At 39.0% G+C, this 22,194-nt stretch overlaps 2 protein-coding genes across 4 annotated transcripts; one reads left to right on the forward strand and one right to left on the reverse strand.

The window, feature by feature from the left end:
• Positions 1–160: 160 nt before the first annotated feature.
• lnx2a (ligand of numb-protein X 2a) lies at positions 161–19,017 on the forward strand. Of its 3 annotated transcripts, none has more exons than XM_084398538.1 (11): positions 161–309; positions 2,990–3,517; positions 6,276–6,499; positions 7,056–7,193; positions 7,290–7,489; positions 8,370–8,738; positions 10,171–10,350; positions 10,693–10,870; positions 13,855–14,080; positions 14,867–14,989; positions 18,497–19,016. In XM_084398538.1, the coding sequence occupies exons 2-11, from the start codon at positions 3,114–3,116 to the stop codon at positions 18,630–18,632; spliced, it is 2,178 nt and encodes a 725-aa protein (XP_084254664.1). In that variant the 5' UTR covers positions 161–309; positions 2,990–3,113; the 3' UTR covers positions 18,633–19,016. The 3 variants fall into 3 exon arrangements, with proteins under 3 accessions (XP_084254664.1, XP_084254663.1, XP_084254665.1); XM_084398537.1 differs by having other exon boundaries at positions 189–309; positions 14,831–14,989; positions 18,497–19,017; XM_084398539.1 differs by lacking the exons at positions 161–309; positions 2,990–3,517 and adding an exon at positions 5,200–5,344 and having other exon boundaries at positions 14,831–14,989; positions 18,497–19,017.
• A 305-nt stretch (positions 19,018–19,322) lies between these two features.
• On the reverse strand, positions 19,323–22,194 carry gtf3ab (general transcription factor IIIA, b). The gene is made up of 9 exons (XM_084398552.1): positions 21,986–22,194; positions 21,763–21,857; positions 21,119–21,215; positions 20,949–21,037; positions 20,752–20,825; positions 20,577–20,660; positions 20,271–20,503; positions 20,139–20,192; positions 19,323–20,056 (listed from the first exon to the last, which is right to left on the reverse strand). The coding sequence occupies exons 1-9, from the start codon at positions 22,100–22,102 to the stop codon at positions 19,934–19,936; spliced, it is 966 nt and encodes a 321-aa protein (XP_084254678.1). The 5' UTR covers positions 22,103–22,194; the 3' UTR covers positions 19,323–19,933.

Genomic DNA, 22,194 nt, shown 5'->3' on the forward strand with positions numbered 1-22,194 from the left:
CGCGCGTTCTCGGTTCAATGAGTCGGGCAGTTGCTGACTCGAGAGCCGTTCGGACCGATTCATTTCAATACGTGTGCAGAGTATACGTGTATTGTTCAGACCAGATTCACGAACCGGTTCGAGTGATTTGTTCAAAAGAGCCGACTCAAATGAATCATTCGTTCACGAATCGGACATCGCTACAAGACAGATACGGGGGTGTTTTGACGTGCGGATGCGGCTCGGGCAAGCTGCGGTGGATGTGATTGAGCTCCATGATTCTCCCCTCTCGGGGCCAGAGTTCACACCATCCAAGGGGAACGCGAATAGGTAATGTTATTCAAATACTCATATTATTTCTCGCTGATCCTTTATTAGGCTACTACACATATATTTTGTTAGATGCCATTGTCGTCCATTGTACAGGCGATGGCTCAGACAGAAAGACATTAAACGAAAAATTTACAGCGAGCCGCTCTGTACCAGAAATAATGAGATATCGATATTTGTATGTGTCATAGATCCGAATTGGATATGCCTTATTAACGAGACAATTCATGCAGGTGGCATCCACAGACATTTTAATTCAGCAGAGAAAGCGCCGTTATTTCTCCTCCCCCTCCCTCCATTAATTTATTTTTGTTGCCTACCTGTTTGTGAATGTACAACCTTTCAGAAAATTAAGGTCAATGTATTGATTTGGAAAACATGCGCGTGATGGGTGTCAAAAATGGTGGTTTGTGAATAGATCTGGACTGCAGAATGGAAACATGTCATTGCTATTGAAAGCCGTTTGCTCAATAAATAAAGACTTTATGGATGTGCATATCATTCTACATGGAGAATGTCAGATATGGCTTGCTTCCTTGGTAGATGTTTAAAGATCAGGCATTAATTCTATTGTTTTATGTCAGTTCAGCTGAACAAACATTTAATTCTTCATCCGCCAGACAGCCAGATAAGCGTGAATGTGCCATTTTGCAAGTGAGAACAGAGACAACTGTGACAGCTTAAGATACAAGGATACAACAAGTGAGTGGCCTTGTCGAACAGCCCCTGCGGTCAATATCTAAACACTCCCTTGTGATTAAAAGTCATCAGAGAATCACCATAGAATAGGAATACTAATGGCAACTGCCCAAAGGCCATTCAGCCTTATGTAATGAAGTCCCACATCATGCTATCAAGGGATGAGGTTTAAGTACAAGCTGCTTCATTTAGATCAGACTATCCATTTTGAAACATTACAGTGCGCTGGACGAGTGAGCATGGGTATGTGTGTCTGATGAGACGTTGACAGGGCTTTGTAGTGGGAACAGAGGAGCCTTGTGTCCTCATGATTTATTCATGTCCAGCTGCAAGATAAAAACAGAGGCAGGTAGTCACAGAGATGCCGTTGACAGACCAAGCGTGGGGCTGGTCATGGACGCACAGCTGTCGGATGCTGTGAATACAGGCGAAGGCTGTGGTTATTGTTGGCCCAATAGATTGCCCCCTGCTGTTTGGTGGCCTTAAAAAGGCAATTATAAAAGGTGTAGCTCAGGGGTTTTCAGTCTGTTAGATGCCACGGACCCCAAATTCACCCTCTCACGTACAGTACCTTTCAAAAGTTTGTTAATGTTTTGAAAGGAGCGTCTTATGCTCACCAAGGCTGCATTTATTTAATCTAAAACAACAATATTGTGAAATACTACAAATTAAAATAACTGTTTTCAATTTTAATATGTTTTAAAATGTCATTTATTCCTGTGGTCAAAGCTGCATTTTCAGCATCATTAGTCTTCAGTGTCACATGATTCTTCAGAAATCATTTTAATATGCTGATTTGGTGTTCAAGAAACATTTCTTATTATTATTATCAGTGTTGAAAACTGTTTTTGGCTGCCGTGTGACACTGAAGACTGGAGCAAGGATGCTGAAATTCAGCTTTGACATATAAAAAATTTTTTTATTGTAATAATATTTCACATTACTGTTTTTACTGCATTTTTGATTAAATAAATGCAGCCTTAGTGAGAGTTATTTAAAAAACATTAAAAAGTAATGTTTGCAAACTTTTGACAGGTACCCCCATAAAGGCCTATTTCTTGTGAATAAAAACTCAATTTACAGTGTAAAAAATATTATAAATATCTGTACAATATTATAAGGAAAATATTCCACTACTCAATATAGTACTGTACTACTGTTAGATGTATTATTTAATTAATTACATTTTATCAAATTTATTTAGGTGTTTTGTGGAATCTTATTTTTTATTATTTGTTTATTTATTTAGATTTTTCTATACTGTTTTTCTCTTAACTTCTCCATGGAGCCCAGGTCTAGTTCACACAAAAATGAACGTTTTTCCACACCTGTATGACTTTCTTTCTTCAAGCTAAGGTGGACATCAACATTTAAATAATGACAGCAGAAAACGACCTGAAATCATATTTATTATATGAAAAAGTATTGAAATGATACTTTTCAGAAATCCACCTTTTGTGTTCCACTGAAGAAAGAAAGTCAAACCGGCTTGGAACGACATGATGGCGAGTAAATATAGACCTTTCTTTTCAATTTGAAATGTATCAAAATTAGAAACAGGGCCTTCAGAAGGAATGATTTTAATTATAATCTAGTAGATTTTGATTAATATTTGTATTTAATAACTTGAAGTAGTTTGCATTCCACCCCTCCACCCTTGTTTTTATGAACAAATCTGTTCAGATCTTATACAGTGACTGTTTTTTTTTTAATCTTCTTCTCTCGCCTCTCGTCTTCTCACTTTCACATCCAAACCTCTTGACTCTGTGCTCCCTGCTGCAATCCTAGATTATTCTCTCTCAGCGGGATTGAAAGATTGCTCCGGGCGAGAGAGCAAGAGATTACACTGTCAGATTAATGTACAGGAGTAAACCCACACTGCTCTGCAACATAATCTCATCCACACAACACATGGCACACACACACAAACACTCTCTCTCGTTCACAACAGTTACCTCACTTCTTCTCTCCGACCCTTCAGAGTGATGTCACACCGTCTACCAGGGGGTGGCCGTCCCCTGCCGGAGTCACACAGCCTCTGACGCCCATGGGGCGGACACCCCCGTCACCAAGATACTGAGCGCGTGTAGCCGAAGCCGAGCGCGATGGGCAGTCTGGGAGAGGGAGTGGACCCGGGCATGGTGAGCGAAGCTCTTCTGGAGGCCCTTTGCTCTGAATGTGGACAGATTCACCGCGCCTGGGAGAACCATCTTTACAACTATCGTTTGGAAGTGGACGATGATTTGGTGTGCCACATCTGCCTTCAGCCGTTGGTTCAGCCCCTGGATACACCATGTGGCCACACCTTCTGTGCCCGCTGCCTGCGCAGCTTCCTGCAGGAACGGGACTTTTGTCCGCTGGACCGTGCGCATCTGCAGCTGCAGGTCTGCCGGCGCTCCAGCATCCTGGTGCACAAGCTGCTGGATAAGCTGTCGATCACCTGTCCGCTCACGCCCTCCTGTTCTCTCAGCATGCCACGCTGTGACCTGGAGGCACATCTCAAACACAGGTAAGAGACTCACACTTGCTTACGCACAAATATTCACATTCAAATATGTTACCCTTGACCACAAAACCAGTCACATGGGTCATTTTTCTGAAATTGAGATTTATACTTCTTTATACTATAAGCTTTCCATTGATGTATGGTTTGTTAGAATATGACAATTTCTGGCCGAGATACAACTATTTGATCATCTGGAATCTGAGGGGGCAAAAAAATCGAAACATTGAGAAAATCGCCTTTAAAGTTGTCCATTTATGTTCGTGATTGTGCTGCATTCTCTCACAGAAATAAATGTTTTTTATATTTATGGTAGGAGATGTACAAAATATCTTCATAGAACATGATCTTTACTTAATATCCTAATGATTTTTGGCATAAAATAAAAATCGATCATTTTGACCCACACAATGTATTGTTGGCTGTTGCCACAAATATACCCGTGCGACATGTGACTGGTTTTGTGATCCAGGATCACATATTTCATCTCAAATGCAAAAGCTGTTGAAATCAAGGGCATTTCTAGCCTTTCATCAGTACTGGGGCACAAAAAAAGGGTTCTTATGTTTTTTTTTAATCCTGCTTTGGATGTAAATCATCTTTACCTGCAGTAAAGACTCGTTCAAAAGCTGCAAACGCAATAAAGAGCTGCTTTTCAATGGATTGTAGGATCCCAAGACTATTTCAGTGGGACAAACTGCTGTAAATGATTCAGTGCATGACTGAACTGTCCTAATAAATCAAACTGAATCACCAACAATTTCAGACCTTTTTGCAAACCCATTTGACTGATTAGATCAAAAGAGTGATTAATTTGCGTATCTGGCATTGCTAGCTCTTATTCTAAACAGCTGTTAAAGAACAAACTTTATCGCTGAAATATTATCAGAGAAAATGATTCCGAGGTCGATATACGGTAATCTTCATTGACACAAAAGGTTTTTATGAGCTGTATTTTATGGTATTTTACTGATGCTTGTGCTTCAGTAAAAAGGGTCTAGTGATGCCACTGGCTGAAATAATCATTTTATGTATTCTTGTATCATTTTATCAGTAGAGCCTGGTGCTTGCAATGGCAAACTCATGGGTTTGATTCCCATTGAATGCAAGAATTTATCAGATGTATACCTTGAAAGTAATGTAAGTTGTATTTCTATAAAAGCATATACAGATTGATTTAATGTACACGTAATGGTTACCTTCAACGTTTTACACACAAAACTTAGAGCTATAAGCATAAAATCCTTTTTCCTTTGCAGCCAAGAACCACCCAGTTAAACATGAAGGACTGGCATGTAAAGCAATTAACTATAGTTGGCTTATTTTAAAGAAACTATGATATGCAGTTTTCTTTCTTTTGATGATATATTTACTTATTCGGGAATGTTTAGAACTACACAAGCATGTTGGTGGCCTCAAATCTAACAGATATAAGCCACAAAACTTTCATTTTAATTTTCACATTGTGTACCTTTACATGTAAAAACCAGAACACATTTTAATAAACAGCTCAACTTGAGCATAAGCACATGTCTGCTGGGCTTTTGAGTCAGAACTACTATCAAACACAGGTATCTGTGAGAGTTAGAAACGATGCTTAGCAGACAAAGGCTACTGTGACTTTCTTGTGAGTGGAGCCTGCTAGGGTTGATCTGACTTCCTATCTGGGGATTATTTGCCCCTTCGTCATGTGATGGGAGATTAGTCGGTCCTGTGTAATGCACTGGACAGCAGCAGTTTCATATTCTCTTCAGCCATGCTGGGAAACTTCAACTCGAGAAACCTTTTCAACCACTTCTTCTGTGAGACTGCCAAGGGCAACCCAGAGCTATGGTGAGTTAGAGAGTGCAGCGTGGTATTTTGTTCTAAGAGTTGGCAGGACTGTGTGGTTTGAGAGAGTGGTATAAATTTAGAAATGAGTTCTGGTGCAAAAGATAGAATTGAATGGTGTCTTTGGATGACCTGAAGGTCTTGGCCTACTAAGGGTTTGATGCCTGAAGCCAAACGTCAGTTGAATAGTTCAAAGCTGAGTTAGTTCACAAATCAGAGGTCAAAAAGGTTTTTGCTATAATCATCTGTTTTCGTAAAAACAAGTAGAAAGGTGGAACTTATCAAAGTTTTGCCAGATCATTCATAGATAATTGTTGCAAGAATGTTTTATTTATAGCTCAAAGGAAAAGCACCCAAGGAGATTAGCTAACCTTAACAAGGCACTAACGCCTTCTTAAGAGAAGGCTGAGAGTTACTGGCAGCATTAGCCATCTTCTCTTAGCTTTGTTGACAATCGGTGCTTTCTTGTTATACTATGAGACCTCAGCATGTAATACTATCCTACAGGTCTTTGTCCTCATTGATGCGTAGAGTAATTAATTAGCGCTGTTATTTGTATGACAGTTATGTTTGTAAAATGCTGCAATACACCTCGCTCAAAGGCTAAGAAAAATCCCATAGTTTCACAGGACCAGTGTTGTCATTGCTAACTAAAACGAAAATAAAATATAAATATAAGATGTAAAACTTAAACTTAAAACAAAACAAAAAAGAAATAGTGAAAATTGTTCGGGAATACAAGATCAGGGCCTTTACGTTAGGTTCCTGAAATAGCATCTGAAGTAGCGCAAGGCTTCTTGTGTAATTTGCTTCCTTTTTCTTTCCCTTGTCCTCCACTTCATGTCAACCAGACCTCTGTGTACCTAGACTCCTGAATATTTTAGGTTACAGGTTACTGTGTTTTAAATTTTTATGACTATGTGTGTGGGTCTAGGTGTCCTGGGACACAGAGCCAACGAACAAAGCTGGATCGGACGAAGATGGAGGGAGGCGAAGACAGGGTCACGGCGACCGATCCCCCCAGATCGCCCCAGACCGAGATGAAGGAGAGTACACCATCACCACCTGCTGGATCCAACGCAGGCAACAATGTTCCTACATGGACAGAAGAGCCTGGCGTAGACAACCCCGCCTTTGAAGAAAGCACGGAAGAAGACAGTTAGTACCCTAAGTATAACTTTCAGAACACTCTATCAACAACTTGGTCACTCACTTGACTAAACGCACAGTTGATTTTAATAGACGTTACACTCTAAGGCCTCATTCACACAGCAGCAGAATGTGGTTGTCAGTCCTTTTAGAGTCCCTAATACGGTTACGTTCACACACAGTTTAGTTATTTACAGGAGTGACAACCGCATTCTATAACCAAACTCTCTATTTTAGGACAACAACCGCATTCTGGAAAACCTGTGCTGTTTGAATGGAACCGGATTACAACTAGACAACTGCACTGCACAAATGCGTGTCTACCATGTGTTGCTGGTTTTCGTGTGTGGTTTCGGTAACTGACAGTAACGAAGATATGATGGGGTTTTAGATTCAGTCACTGTTCTTCAGCGGAGCTGTTAACGTCAGTTTTGTGTGATGCGCATACGCGCGATTCTTTTCAGTTCTCTTCATTAGAGATTAGCATTAGCACATGTTGCTTAGCTGACACTTGTTTTTTCAAAAAAATTTTTGTAAAATGTAGCTGTCTTTCTTTCTCTCAAAGGTGTCCATGGTCTGGAGTGCGCTCCTCCACGTGTGAAGCGTCCTCTCAGCAACCCGTGCATCCATCTTCTCCGTACTGGCAGTTCAGCCTCTTCAGGATGGGACTTTGTTGAAACTTTGCCTCTTTCTGCTGAAGAAGGTGTGATTATTTCATATGAACCTAGAACCAAATCACTTTTGTTTCTCTGAGTTCCTTTGAAATCTTTGCTTGGGTTCCATAAGTCTTGTTCTTTAGGTTGTGTGAAACTTCCGTCTCTACCTGAGGGAGAAATCACAACAATTGAGGTTCATCGCGCAAACCCCTACACAGAGCTGGGCATAAGTATTGTTGGTGGAAACGAGACCCCCCTGATAAATGTGGTAATACAGGAGGTGTACCGTGACGGTGTTATAGCCCGAGACGGAAGGCTGCTGGCTGGGGACCAATTACTTCAGGTATTGCCGCTACGTTCCGAAATAACTCTGATTAAATAGCATTGTCACTGCTATTTACAGATCAGCCCTGATACTTTAATCAATCTCTAAAGAGCTCTAATGAATAGTGGCTGCAGAATGGCTACGAAGAGATGCAGTCTTTGCCACAGATACAGAACAGAATTCTTCAAACTGATATTCACCTTAATATGTGACGTGCTCCATCATTTTGAGTCGTTTTGACCCAGAATTTTTTTGTTTTTGTTTTATGCATTGACTGAAAAAGATAACTCTTTGCTCTTTAATTATATATATATTATGTTTTGGTTCAACTGTAAAGATATATAAAATACAAATTAGTTTTTTAGAAAATTGTCTCTAAAGATTCCAAATTTCAGACATTTTATTCAAACATAAACTACTGATTTTGTTTTAAAGAAATTAATACTTTTATTTAGCAAGGATGCATTAAATTGATCAAAAGTGACAGTAAATATATTTATAGATTAACAAAAGATTTTCATTTTTTCAAATACTGTTCTTTTGAACTTTCTAGTCATCAGAGAATCCTGAAAAAAAAAAAAAAGTATCTCAGTTGCCACAAAAATATGAAGCAGCACAACCGTTTTCAACATTGATAAATGTTTCTTGAGTAGCAAATCAGCATATTTGAATGATTTCTGAAGGATCATGTGACACTGAAGACTAAATTAATGATGAAACAGTCATTTTGATCAAATAAATGCAGCCTTGGTGCTAAAAAATAAGATAAGACATCAATAACAGGTTAAGTAAAAATGTAGTAATGTAAAAATAATAATAATACCGACTCAAAATAATAGAGCACATCACATTTGTCAAACCCATTCAATCTTTCTCTACACTTCCCATTCGAGTGCAGGTGAACAACGTAGACATCAGTAATGTGTCCCATAACTTCGCTCGCTCCACACTGGCACGTCCCTGCGCCACTCTACAGTTGACGGTTCTGAGAGAACGCCGCTGCTCTGCCAGGCCACCTGTGGCAACTGCTACGCCCAAGGGCAGCCCTGCCAGCATACGCATCACCTTGCACAAGCGGGAATCATCAGAGCAGCTGGGGATCAAGCTGGTGCGGCGTACAGATGAAGCGGGTGTGTTTATCCTGGACTTGCTGGAGGGAGGGTTAGCAGCTAAAGACGGACGACTTTGCAGCAACGACAGAGTGTTGGCCGTCAACGAGCACGACCTGAGACACGGCACGCCTGAGCAGGCAGCTCAGATTATACAGGTAGACAGAAAGCATGTGTGGGGGGCAGTTCAGGTCAAGATAAGGATGCTAGTAGACCTTTGCTTTGATAAATGATATTAAAATTCTATGTTTTTGTCTAAATAAATTACAAATAAAACAATTTTTTTTTTTTTTTAGGCATCACAGCATTATAATATAAAGTAAAAAAAAAAGGATATTTATTATGAGATTTGCTAAATATTACATAACTATTATTATATTATTAGTATTTTTAAATATTAATTTTAAGCGAGCAGAAGGTGTTAATTTTATTATTGTTTATATAGTTATTCATATTTTGAATTAACGTATTTTTATATTTAAAAAGTATTTATATTTATATTTTAGTGCTTCTGTTATTTTATTCGTTTTTTAATATATTTAGATAATATAGATAGATAGATAGATAGATTGATTTATTGTGGCCAGCCTAAGGCACACCTGTGCAATAATCATGCTGTCTAATCATCATATTGATATGCCACACCTGTGAGGTGGATGGATTATCTCGGCAAAGGAAAAGTGCTCACTAACACAGATTTAGACAGATTTGTGAACAATAATTGAGAGAAATAGGCCTTTTTTGTACATAGAAAAAGTCTTAGATCTTTGAGTTCAGCTCATGAAAAATGGGGGCAAAAACAAAAGTGTTGCATTTATAATTTTGTTCAGTGTATATTTCGTTTTATTTTCGTTTGAACAACACTGTAATCTAAATGTAAAAATAGGAGAAATCATCATGCACAATTAAATATCCAATATCAGCTGATACGATCAATAAAAAAAAAAAATCTAATATCAGCCACTTACTAATATGATTACAGATATATTCTGCATTTCTAAATATTGGCCGAAAAAAAATCCCATAGATTTATCATTTATTTAGATTTCAGCCACATCTAGAACCCGGAAAACCAGACCTAGCAACACCTTAGCAACGACATAGCATCATCCTTGCAACCACCCTAGCATGACGGTGACTTTTGCACAGGCTCACTTCAGAGGCTTTTTTCTTCAGAAAATATAAATCTAGTTTCCTCTAGTAAATGTTCTCATAATAAAACAGCTATTGTCATCTGTGCAAATCTCAGTGCCTGTTTGGGACATTAGGACACTGCCGCTGCTGCCCTACTCAGAGGGTAATGTGATTGATAGTATCTTTATGTCTACGTGAGCTGCTTTTTCCCATCTGGCTGCCCCGATCACACAGAGAAAGGGCAGCTAAAGCATTAATAAGAATAGCACTGGCAGACAGCAGACTGTCTTTTCAATACAGGGGTGTCGCTATGGTTTCTATCGCTTGCCCTTCGGTTGAAATCATGTGGCCCCCATCGAGCCCCCTTTTCTGTTCAGGGCCCTTGGAATTGTTCTAACCCCTCCCCCCCTCCATTACGGCACCCCTGGAGTAAGACCGCCTACTGTCATCTTCTAGGCTAGTGGAGAAAGAGTCAATCTGCTGATTAGCCGGTCCAGCAAGCAGACTATGGCCGTGCACACAGGCTCCACCTTGACCAGGGACATTTGGAGCCATGAACACATCCCGCCGCTTCCGTGCACTGCGACCCCAAGCCCTGTCCCAAGTCTGCACCTTGCCAGGTCTTCCACCCAGAGAGTGAGTACAAATGCCTGCAGCCAAGAGCGAGAACAAGTCTGTGTATGTTGCAGAATCTATTTTAGCTCTGTGAAGACGTAATTAGGGAGCCCTATTTCCGAAGCATCTGGGTAGCCTCCAGTTTTTCTTGAGTTTACACCACAACCTTAATTACTCCTGGTTGGATCTATTATGAGATCAATTATGAAGTTGAAGTAGAGCTGATCCCGTTGGGATGATGAACAGCACTCTACAGAGAGCCGATCAAAGTGTCAATTAAGAAATGGGCTTCCCTTTTTTCTTATCCACATCTGAGAGAATTTTAGACTGTGCTGCTTGTGTAAATATGAGCGTGTGTTGTAGGACCTCTCCCAGTGTGTGACCTGTAAGGAGAAACACATCACTGTGAAGAAGGAACCTCACGAGTCTCTGGGTATGACTGTGGCAGGGGGACGGGGCAGCAAGAGCGGAGAGCTGCCGATCTTTGTGACGAGCGTCCAACCCCATGGCTGCCTGTCACGTGATGGACGAATCAAACGTGGTGAGTTACATAAACCTCATTTTCTTTCTTAAATTAGCATCTAGATAATCCTGACCCAAGTTTGAGCAAATGCAGCTACCTATTAGCTGTCTACCCATTACCTCTAATCAGCTATCCATTACCTATCATTAACATTGAGCCTATTTACTTTATTTATACATATTTCTGGTCTTATTGTGTATTATTCATTGGTTTATGTTATTCTGAAAAAATAAATGTTTGTTTTTGGTAGTGATAAGATTTGTAAGACTTTTTGGGGGGGTAATTTATCCAAATAAAAAGGGAAAAAATAAATGACATTCCACTGCCAAATGATGAGATTATTTTAATAATTAATAAATTAGGGATGTCCCGATCTGTATCAGCTATCTTAAGCCAGATCCTTTATTTGAGCTCCTTTAGATCCTTCAGTCAGCTGTCATGCAGGTGTTGTGCAGTAGGTGGTGGCATAGATATATACATAGATGCCTAATTAGCGGCTGTTTCTATGGGCCGCTATATGCCGTCGGCCATATTGGACTGGTCAAAGCTGGTTGGTGAAAACTCGAGAGTAAGTTGATTGTGTGTCTGCTACTGTAGTTAGATGCATGTATGAATATATCTATATCTGCAATAGATTTCAGCAGAGGATTTTGTGAAACTAAAACTTCCGTGATAATAAGCTTCCGTGTTTAGCATATTTGATGCGCACTTTTGTAACAAATCACTCGAAAGTCATTTATTTACTGTTTATTTTTATCTTTTTTATCTTGCTATTGGTTGCGTCTTGCTTTGGACTTGACTGACAGACTGGCGTTCTGACACCGTGAGCTTCATGCTTTCTAACCTTGTGTCCACTTTTTTTCTTTTTGCAATTATTCTGCTTATTGTACATATAAAATACAATAAGTTTATATCAGTAGTCCCATATTCATAATTGTGACAGTCTGCTTACAATGTATGTGTGTATATATATATATACACTATATATACTTTAGACATTCAACCAACTATAAGTAACTTTGCAACTACATACCAACCATAACAGTCATTAGAGTATTAGTAGACTGTCTGCTTAATATCTGCTAACATTTTATTGTGATGCTCCCCCAACAGATATTCTACTGACTTTAAGTGGCTTTGCAACTACGTCAACTTATTCTACAACCCGAACCCTAACAGTCTACTAATACTTTAATGAGAGTTAGTTGACATGTAGTTGCAAAGTTACTTATAGTTAGTAGAATCTCTAAAGTGGACCATCAAAATAAAGTGTAACCAATATCATTACTGTAGTAGCCTAATTGTTGTATTGGAATTACTCCGTAGTGATAGATTCCCCATTCTTACATTTGGGCCCTGAGAAACTCTCTGCACATCCCTGTATACACTGAATTGATTTTAATAACTTTACTGTACTTGAAGTGTGCACCAAGCACAAGGAAAATACAAGTATCAGATTGGGACTCTGTTATTGGTAGATACTTAATATTCAATGACTTAGATCGGATCTGGGGCACAAAAAAACTTGATTGGGACATCCCTAAAATAAATACATTTTAAACAATTCTTTCAAAAAGTGTGTTTAGTGACTTTTTAGAGGCAGAATAAATGCAATCCAATAATGGCCTTAATTATATATCAAACAACAATATAAAACAAATAAAATGTTTAATTCAATCATATTTATAAAAATACTACAGACAAATTGCATAATGTGTAACTTTCATGCCGTTTGTTGCGTTAACTTCAAGCAACTTCACATTGTCTTAAGAACAGCCAGTCCGTAACTAAACCTATAAAAGTTTCAGTACGTTGTAAGCTGTTTGCATTTGATTCACTAAAAAGAACTGACTCATTAGAGTAATTTGTTTGCGAAACCAACTAAACTAGTTGTCCTTTATGTGGTTGATTTAATAAAAATAAAAAAACAGAGTAATTAGAATCATTCATTAAGTATCAGAATACATGGGTTTGTGCTGTATATGTTTGATTCACTAAAAAGAACCAACTCATTCTTTCAGGAATCACACTACACTGGCTGTGCTATATGTGTTTGATTCTCTAAAAGAACTGACTCATTAGAGTCATTCATTTGGGAATCACACTACACTTGCTGTGTTTGATTTACTAAAAAGAACCAACTCATTCTTTCAGGAATCACACTACACTGGCTGTGCTATATGTGTTTGATTCTCTAAAAGAACTGACTCATTAGAGTCATTCATTTGGGAATCACACTACACTTGCTGTGTTTGATTCACTAAAAAGAACCAACTCATTCTTTCAGGAATCACACTACACTGGCTGTGCTATATGTGTTTGATTCTCTAAAAGAACTGACTCATTAGAGTCATTCATTTGGGAATCACACTACTCTGGCTGTGCTGTATGTATTTCCTAATATAACTGACTCATTAGAGTCATTAGTTAGGGAATCACACGACACTGGCTGTGCTGTATGTATTTGATTCTCTAATAGAACTGACTCATTAGAGTCATTCATTTGGGAATCACACTACACTTGCTGTGTTTGATTTACTAAAAAGACCCAAGTAATTAGTCATTCATTCCAGAATCACACTACACTGTTTCTGCTATAATCACTGTTACGGCTAAAAGAACCGTGTCATGCATTCAGGATTCAGAATAAACTGGTTCTATGTGTTTGATTCACTAACAGAATAGAGTCATTAGAATAATTTGTTTGGAAATCAGACTACACTGTACTAGAGTTATTAATTCTATAATCGGACTACACTGATTGTGCTGTCTATTTCACGCTGTGGATTCACATTAAATTAAGCTGTGGTGCTTCCTGTCCTCTAAACAAAAAGGCCCAGCCAAAAAAGGAAAACAGGAAAACACTGTTTCACACTTGTGTGTCTGATGATGAAGTGCACTGAAGTGAAACCTGTCTCCATGGGGCTTCAGCCGTGTTGCAGTCCTCTCTGTGTGGCTGTTTGGAGTGTCTCTAAGTGTCTTTGTCGTCTCTCGTTGCTCAGGGGATGTACTGTTGAGTATTAATGGTCAGGATCTGACCTACCTGAGCCACAGCGAGGCAGTGGGCACTCTGAAGACCAGCGCCGCGTCCTGTTCTGTCCAACTGAAGGCACTAGAGGTCAGCACAGTTGAAGAACCGGGCCTGGACGAAGAGCTTCTCCCTCCGCACGAAAACGACTACGACGCAAGCTGGTCGCCATCATGGGTGATGTGGCTTGGACTTCCCAGGTAAATCAAATTTTGTAGAGCTTCACGTGTAAGATTGATGAGTGAAATAAAACAACAGCGTTATTTGAGTGGATGTACTGTTGGATGAGTCCAAATGGCTTTTCAGACTCCATTAGGAGACTTAAAAATAGCTTCCTCACCTTGCTGAGCACTGATCCAAATAACCCTAAAATAGTCAATGCAATCTGGCCAGGACTACCATCATGCCAGGTTTCGTTTCACCTACTTTTTCCCATCCAAATCTGAGTGGAAACAGCTTTGAAGGGGAAAAAGGCAGCTATTTTGAGGACTTTTCTGTAAAATGTCTGTAGTGTTGATGTGTTTTGGATCAGCAGCTTTATGCAGTGTTAACCCATGAGGGGATTATGGCGTGATGTAAACAGCTGCAGATTATCAGATGAAACGCACATGTGGAGATAACTTGCTCCTAGCCTATTTTAGCCTAGCCTCGGGTCATTCAGTCCAATCTCGCTCTTTCCTTTTTCACTCTGTCCTCCCTTTTGTCCTTTATCATCCATCGCCTTTGCTTTGGCTCCCTTCTGTTTCCTTCTCCCTTCCTGTCATTGTGCCAAATCCTCCATTTCTCTGTCTCCTACCAACATGCATCTGTTTTTCTGTGTTTCTATGTCTGTTGTCCCCTAGTATTCCAAGTAATCTGACATGCAATTTTTTGACCTGTCAGCGATTAAACAGAAAAAAAAATATTTCCTGATGATGCACACTTACTTTCCACATTGTACTCTGTCACAGCTACCTGCATAGCAGTCATGAGATTGTCCTCCGCAGAAGTCACCCTGGCAGCTGGGGCTTCAGCATTGTTGGAGGTTATGAGGAGAACCACAGCAACCAGGCGTTCTTTATCAAGACCATCGTCCTTGGAACACCCGCTTACTATGATGGCCGTCTGAAGTGAGCAAGCACAACAAAACAAACAGTAAACAATGAATTAATGCATCACAGCTAGATGATACAGCACTTTCATTATTACCTTTAAAAAACAAAAGGAAATCCCGCACACTATCAATACAATCAATGATTGAGCTTGAACAGTATGTTGTTGTATATGCCTGATGAAGGTCATGAGACCGAAACGTTGCTAATAAATATTTTGTGATACTTTTTGAAAGTATTGATAGTGTGTGGGATTTCCTTTTGTTTTTTAGATTTGACTTTTTATGGTCTTCTCTCCTACGTACCTATCTATTACCTGCAGGTGTGCGATGGTAATTGTTAATTAATATTACCATGATTAAAATGTGGAGGGAAAAAAACAAGAAAAAATCTCTGGCCATCAGTGTTTCAAGATATTTTTTTGGTAAACACTAAACAAAAACACTATTTTTTTCTTACATATTTAATTATAATTATTACATTTAGTGAATATATTTATTAATTACATTTTTAATTATGAAATTCATTATGTTTCATTATAGTCATAATTTTGTTATTTATACATATTTAACACATAATACATTCTTATTAATAAATTACAATTTTATACCACAGAACTTTGTTGTGAATATTTATATTGAAGTCTGGATGAAATGGATTTTTTTTTAATACATCTTACTGATATTATTGTGAACAATTGATCCATGTTTATGTTTAATTTTAAATCAAAGATAGACAGACAGACAGACAGACAGATAGACATTAAATGTCCCCAACTAAGCAAGCCAAAAGCCAAGGCAACAGTGACAAGGAACCAAAACTCCATCAAGGTGACAGAATGGAGAAAAAAACCTAGGGAGAAACCAGACTCAGTCGGGGGCCAGTTCTCCTCTTGCCAACGAGCGAACAGTGTATGATTATGATTCAGGGAGCATTACAGGTCAGAAGTCAGATTGGATCAGAACATTCAGAATATTATCCAGTTCCATCTGGTTGGAAGTCGGAGTCATCACGCCGGTATGGAGACGACTTTATTGAGGATCAGTGCCGATGGCTGTCGTGTCGATGAGGCCTTCACAGGGCTGATGAGGCTGGCACCTCAGGGATGCGTCGTGGATGGGTCCAGGCGCAGGTCCACCATCTGATCTGGATACCGCCCAGATCCGGCTGACTTCAGTAAACCTCGGAATAAACAGAAAGACTAACATTAGCGTAGATGCCATTCTTCTTGTGATGTAACTAGTACATCAGGTGTTATAGGAAGTGTCCCCGGTTCCGACTGACCTAATCTATGCCGCCTAATAATCATTTAACTGATATGAATAATAGAAATGTAATGTTCTATATGAATGCCAGGTAAAACAGATGCGTTTTTAGTCTAGATTTAAACTGACAGAGTGTGTCTGCTTCCCGGACAATGTCAGGAAGACTGTTCCAAAGTTTAGGTGCTAAATAGGAGAAGGATCTACCGCCAGCAGTCGATTTTGAAATTCTAAGTATTATCAACTGGCCAGAATTTTGAGATTGCATTAGACGTGAAGGACTATAATGCGTTAAGAGCTCGCTCAAGTACTGGGGAGCTAAACCATTTAGTGCTTCGTAAGTAGTCAGCAATATTTTAAGATTCATACAATGTTTAATAGGGAGCCAATGCAGTGTTGACAGAACGGGGCTAATACGGTCATACTTTCTGGTTTTGGTAAGGACTCTAGCTGCTGCGTTTTGTACCAACTGGACCTTGTTTATTATGCGTGCAGGGCAAACACCCAGTAGAGCATTACAATAATCTAACCTTGAGGTCATGAACTAACTGTTCTGCATTTTTCATTGAAAGCACATGTCGTAATTTAGATATATTTTTAGGATGGAAGAATGCGGTTTTACAGATGCGAGAAACGTGGCATTCAAATGAAAGATTGGTATCAAAGAGCACACCCAGGTTCCTAACCGACAACAAAGACTTGACAGAGCAGCCATCAATTGTTAGACAGTATTCTGGGTTAATACGTGCAGAGGTTTTTTGCCCAATAATTAGAAACTATGTTTTTTCAGAATTAAGTTTCTTCCAAATTTTTTATATCAGCTATGCATTCCGTTAATTTTGTGAATTGGTGCGTTTCGTCGGGGCACGAAGAAAGGTTTAGAGCTGAGTATCATCAGCATAACAGTGAAAACTAATTCCATGTTTCTAATGATATCTCCCAAGGGTAGCATGTACAGAGTGAACAGCAATGGTCCTAGTACTGAGCCCTGTGGTACACCATACTGGACTTTTGATCGATATGACATCTCTTCATTTACTGCTACAAACTGATAAGTATAATTTAAACCATGCTAGTGCAATTCCACTAATGCCAAAATAATTTTCGAGTCTATTCAAAAGAATGTTGCGGTCGAAGGTATCAAACGCAGCACTAAGATCCAGTAACACTAATATAGAGAGATACAACCACGATCGGATGATAAGAGCAAATCATTTGTGACTCTAATGAGAGCAGTCTCAGTACTATGATATGGTCTAAATCCTGACTGGAAATCCTCGCAGATATCATTTCTTTCTAAAAAGGAACATAGTTGTGTGGATACTGCCTTTTCTATTAATTTTGACAGAAAAGCTTAATTCGAAATCGGCCTGTAATTGACTAATTCTGTAGGATCAAGTTGCGTTTTTTTAATAAGAGGTTTAATAATAGCCAGCTTAAAAGTTTTCGGTACATATCCTAGAGACAAAGATGAATTAATGGTATTAAGAAGAGGATCTATGACCTCTGGAAGCATCTCTTTCAATAGCTTAGTCGGGATAGGGTCTAACATGCATGTTGTTGATTTAGACGATTTAACGAGTTTAGACAATTTTTCCTCTCCTATAGCGATGAATTAATTAAATTTTTCCTCAGGGAGACTGCAATGCACTGTCTGATGCGATACTGTAGTAGATGGTTGCATAGTTATAACTTTCTTTCTAATATTATCAATCTTGTAAGTAAAGAAGTTCATAAAGTCATTACTGCTGTGCTGTTTGGAAACATCCGGTGTTGAAGCTTTATTTTTTGTTAATTTAGAATAAATACCTAGGGTTGTTTTTGTTTTCTTCTAAAAGTGTTGAAATATAAGCAGATCTAGCAGTTTTTAAGGCCTCTCTGTATGCAATCGTGCTCTTTCCACGAAATGCGAAAAACTTCTAATTTTGTTTTCTTCCAGCTACGCTCCATTTTTCTGGCTGTTCTCTTAAGGGCCCGAGTGTGCTCGTTTTACCACGGCGTTGGACTATTTTCTTTAATCTTCTTTAAGCGCAATGGAGCAACTGTGTCTAAAGTGCTGGAAAAGAGAGAGTCAATCATTTCTGTTGCAACATTGAGTTCTTCTAGGCTATCTGGGATGCTGACGAGATGAAACTGATCAGGAGGATTATTTATAAAGCAATCTTTAGTGGCAGATTAAAAATCTTTGTATTAACATTATTCTCTACCATTGAGATTGTATCGATAGCATTGACATCGTCACAATGCTTCTTTTTCCATCCAGGTGTGGTGACATGATAGTGGCGGTAAACTGTCTGTCCACGGCTGGCATGAGTCATTCCGCGCTGGTGCCCATGCTGAAGGAGCAGCGGAGCAGAGTGGCGCTTACAGTCGTGTCCTGGCCAGGAAGTCTAATCTAACCCCACCAGGGCACCATGCCTCACCTCATATCTGTGTTCTAATGGTCCTGTGTTCTACTCTCTGCCACGGAGGCACCATACTGTCAAAGCCAGAGCCTCGGAAAATTGAATGCTTTTACTTGATGCTGAATAAACAAGGCCTTAGAAAACCTGCCACGCCCATGAGGCCATCGCCCTCTGGAGAGCAGCCTTAAGGTCTCCCCTCACCATGCCGATCAGCAGTCCACTCTACCGGAGGTTTTATATACATGTTATCTCTAAATGTGATCTACGTTTGTGAATGTTTGTGTAAAAGAGACCGAACAAAAGTGTATGTGTGCAAGTATGAATGGATGAATGTGCACAGATGTTTAATAAATCTTTCCCAGTGAGGATATGAGAGTTAAGCCTCAGTTGATGTGTAAAAATTATTTCTAACCCCACTTAACAGATTTGATCCAACCGTTTTACTATAATAATCTCAGAAAAGTCTAATGTTAAAAAGTTCCAAGCTCTCTAGAGATGAAATGTGGGACACATATTTGCCCTCCTAAAATGCTTTTCGAAAATCTTTGAAAAGATTAGCAGCAATATCTCATGGAGGATTTTAGCATTTGCTACCATCTTTGGGCAAGAGTTCAAGGTTTGGCTGGTTAAGCATGTTCCCCATTAGCTCCTGCTGGCAAATGCCATAACTACCATCTGTCAGGAAAAAAGAAAGTAACTGCAAAAACAGTATCAGTGTACACAGAATAAAAGACTTCATTAAAAAATAAATAAACCTAAAATAAGGTCTGTGGTTAAACTCAAGATAGCCGATGTTTAGCCTTTACTTCTGGTGATTGTATTTAGGCTTCCAAGTTCATGAAAGCTGTTCATTGGTGAAGATTATTGTAAACAAACATCTAAGACACTTCTGTTTGGCAGAGCTCATTTTCTGCAATAATCCAAATCAATAGAAAAATCCGATTAGGTTGTTGTAGAGGGAACCAGGGTGATGCCAAATTCCAGGTTGGCCTACAAAAACAGTCACTGCAGCGCTCTAAAAACTGCCAACTGCCTTTGACGTCAAAGTTCAGGTCTCAGGGACCCGCTATCCAGCCCAACATGTTTTTGAAAAGTTAACATGAACAGAGACTTCATGAACCTCTTCATGACCTCTTCCACAATCATGAACTTTATTCACCACAAAACAAGAGTTGCAGCAGTGATCATTTATTTCATAAATGAATCTAAACTGAAAACATCATGTGTCTGTATAAACTAAACAAAACTTAGGAAAATATGGGACAAAAGTAGATTGTTCCATGAAAAAGAAAAAGTTAAGGCAATGGCTTCTTTGATCCAGTCTTGTTCAAGGACACATTTTGCAGATGCTCAGATAGTTTAGCTGCATCTGTTTTGGATGAAGTCGTCTTTTTTTTGCGCTGCTTGACTTTTGGCTTCTGTAAGAAGATCATATTCAAATGAGCATCTCCAATACGTCTCAAACACACACAATTGGTGCACTGCCACATATCAGTTTACCTGCAGTTTTGACTTCTGAGGGTTATGGACTACAGAATGCCTCTTCAGGCTTTCCTGTAAAAATTTAAAATAAGTTAAATTAATTAATTTATTAGTCATTTAAGATACTCCGCCATAAAGGGAAATGCTGACCTTCATAGCAAAGGCTTTACCGCAGCCCGCAAAAGGGCAGATGAAGTCACGCTTTCCCTCATGGAAGACCAGAATGTGGTTCTGCAGGTTGAAGTTTTTGGTGTAGCTCTTTTGACAGCCCTCTCTAGAGCATTTAAACATGCGCCGCTCCCCAGAGTGAACTAATTGTTTGTGCTTCTGCAAAAACCAGGCATTGTGGAAGATCTTCTTGCATTGATCACATGGCAGGGTAACTGTTAACAAGAGAAAATTGAGCACAGATATACTTGCATTCATTTTGATTAATCAAAAGGACTTTGCACACACCTCTGTGAGCGGTCTTTTTGTGCTTTTGAGACTCGGACCAAGTTTTTCCTTTGAAGTTGCAAAACTCCTCACCACATGGGTAACCTTAAATTTATAAAGAAAGGGAAAAAATAATAAATAATAGATCTATAAATAAAAAAACCTTGTTTGAAAGTCAGAAAAGGTTTTCTATTACCTTCATGTACCTTCCCATGTTTTTTTAGAGCTTTAGAGGAAACAAATTTGTTGTTGCATCCCTTAAAGTCACATCTGTCAGAATGAGATTGAGTAGCTGGTCACAATGAGAAAAAAAAAAAAAAAAAAAAAAAAAAAAAAAACACAACACCTGTGTAACCCGAATGGGATCTAAAAATTAGAAACAAAGGAACTCACTCAAAGGGCAACTCATTTGTGTGTTCACACATGTGAATCTTCAGTTGCTTTTTCTTACGGAACTCCTTTCCACAGTCTTGATGGTTGCACTACAAAATATTGTAAATACACCAAAGTAAACATTTGAAATTATAAAATAAACAACTTAATCAAATCACAAGATTACTTACCACATAATATCTCTCTTCGTGGTGGTGAACATGAGCAACATGGTTCCTCAAGCTGCCAGGCGTGGAAAACGCAGCTGAACACCCGCTGACTGAGCACCTTTACCAGTTTTAATCAGCAGAAATGTGCACAAAAGGGGCATAGTAAGGGTATTCTGTGACTGCATATTAAAAACCTCAGTGAGCAGCCCACTTAGACAGCATTTGAGGAAACGTATCATGCCTATAAACACTCTCTGGGCAGGCAGCTTGCTAGGTCAGGCGAAAGGGTACAAGTCGTACGTTCAGTTGAATCGGTTACATAAACGATTCAATGATGAGGATTCAGCTCAACCAGAACACACACACAAAAAAAACTAAATTTGTCACCACCTAGGCTAGTGGCATAACACGTATACGGCAGAAATGGTCACTGAACAAGACTTTTAGTGAACAAAATGTCACTGGCATGAATCAGAATTTACACCACTACAAAATAGTTTTAAAAGTGAAAAATACATAAAAGTAGGCTACATAACTCAAGACGAAACACTTGAAAATGCCATAAAGTAATAATAACAACAAAAAATAAAAATACATAGGCCTACATACAAGTCTTAATATATGCAAGTTCTTCGAGTAAATTTGCTGTCAGTATTTGGACTCACAGGTAGGGTTTCTCGCCACTGTGGCTCAGTTGATGTCGGGTAAGCTGGTAACGGGTACAAAAGCTCTTCTCGCAGTTTCCACAAGCAAACGGCTTCTGATGAAAAGTAAATAAAAGTACGACTATTTAAAATAAAAAGTTTACAACCACTAAGTACTAATATGAACACTAGAGGAGCATCTAAAATCCAGACAAGATTAAGTTATTGATTGTGTTTCACTCACCAGTCCCGTGTGTCGGCAGTAATGCGTTTCCAATTTCCACAGCTTTGAAAACGTCGCTTTACAGTCAGAGAAAGAACAAATGAAATGTTTATTCGGGTGTTGAATTCTTTCACCCATTCTAATCGATTATAAACTGCTGCTGTTAACAGGTGGCAGGTCGGTCTTCGGCCCACAACAAAACAATTTCATTGAGCTACGTTTTATTGTGA

This window comes from Rutilus rutilus, assembly GCF_951802725.1.
Source record: "Rutilus rutilus genome assembly, chromosome: 24".
Classification (NCBI taxonomy): Eukaryota; Metazoa; Chordata; class Actinopteri; order Cypriniformes; family Leuciscidae; genus Rutilus; species Rutilus rutilus.

Bases quoted from the DNA above. Each gene is read 5' to 3' on its own strand.
- lnx2a (XM_084398537.1), top strand. From the start codon at position 3,114: ATGGGCAGTCTGGGAGAGGGAGTGGACCCGGGCATGGTGAGCGAAGCT. The intron at 3,518-6,275 runs GTAAGAGACTCA...GTGTGGGTCTAG, and splicing joins GAGGCACATCTCAAACACAG to GTGTCCTGGGACACAGAGCC. The intron at 14,081-14,830 runs GTAAATCAAATT...ACTCTGTCACAG, and splicing joins ATGTGGCTTGGACTTCCCAG to CTACCTGCATAGCAGTCATG.
- gtf3ab (XM_084398552.1), bottom strand. From the start codon at position 22,102: ATGGGTGAAAGAATTCAACACCCGAATAAACATTTCATTTGTTCTTTC. The intron at 21,216-21,762 runs GTGAGTCCAAAT...AAACTGGTAAAG, and splicing joins AGTGGCGAGAAACCCTACCT to GTGCTCAGTCAGCGGGTGTT. The intron at 20,661-20,751 runs GTAATAGAAAAC...TATAAATTTAAG, and splicing joins ACATGGGAAGGTACATGAAG to GTTACCCATGTGGTGAGGAG.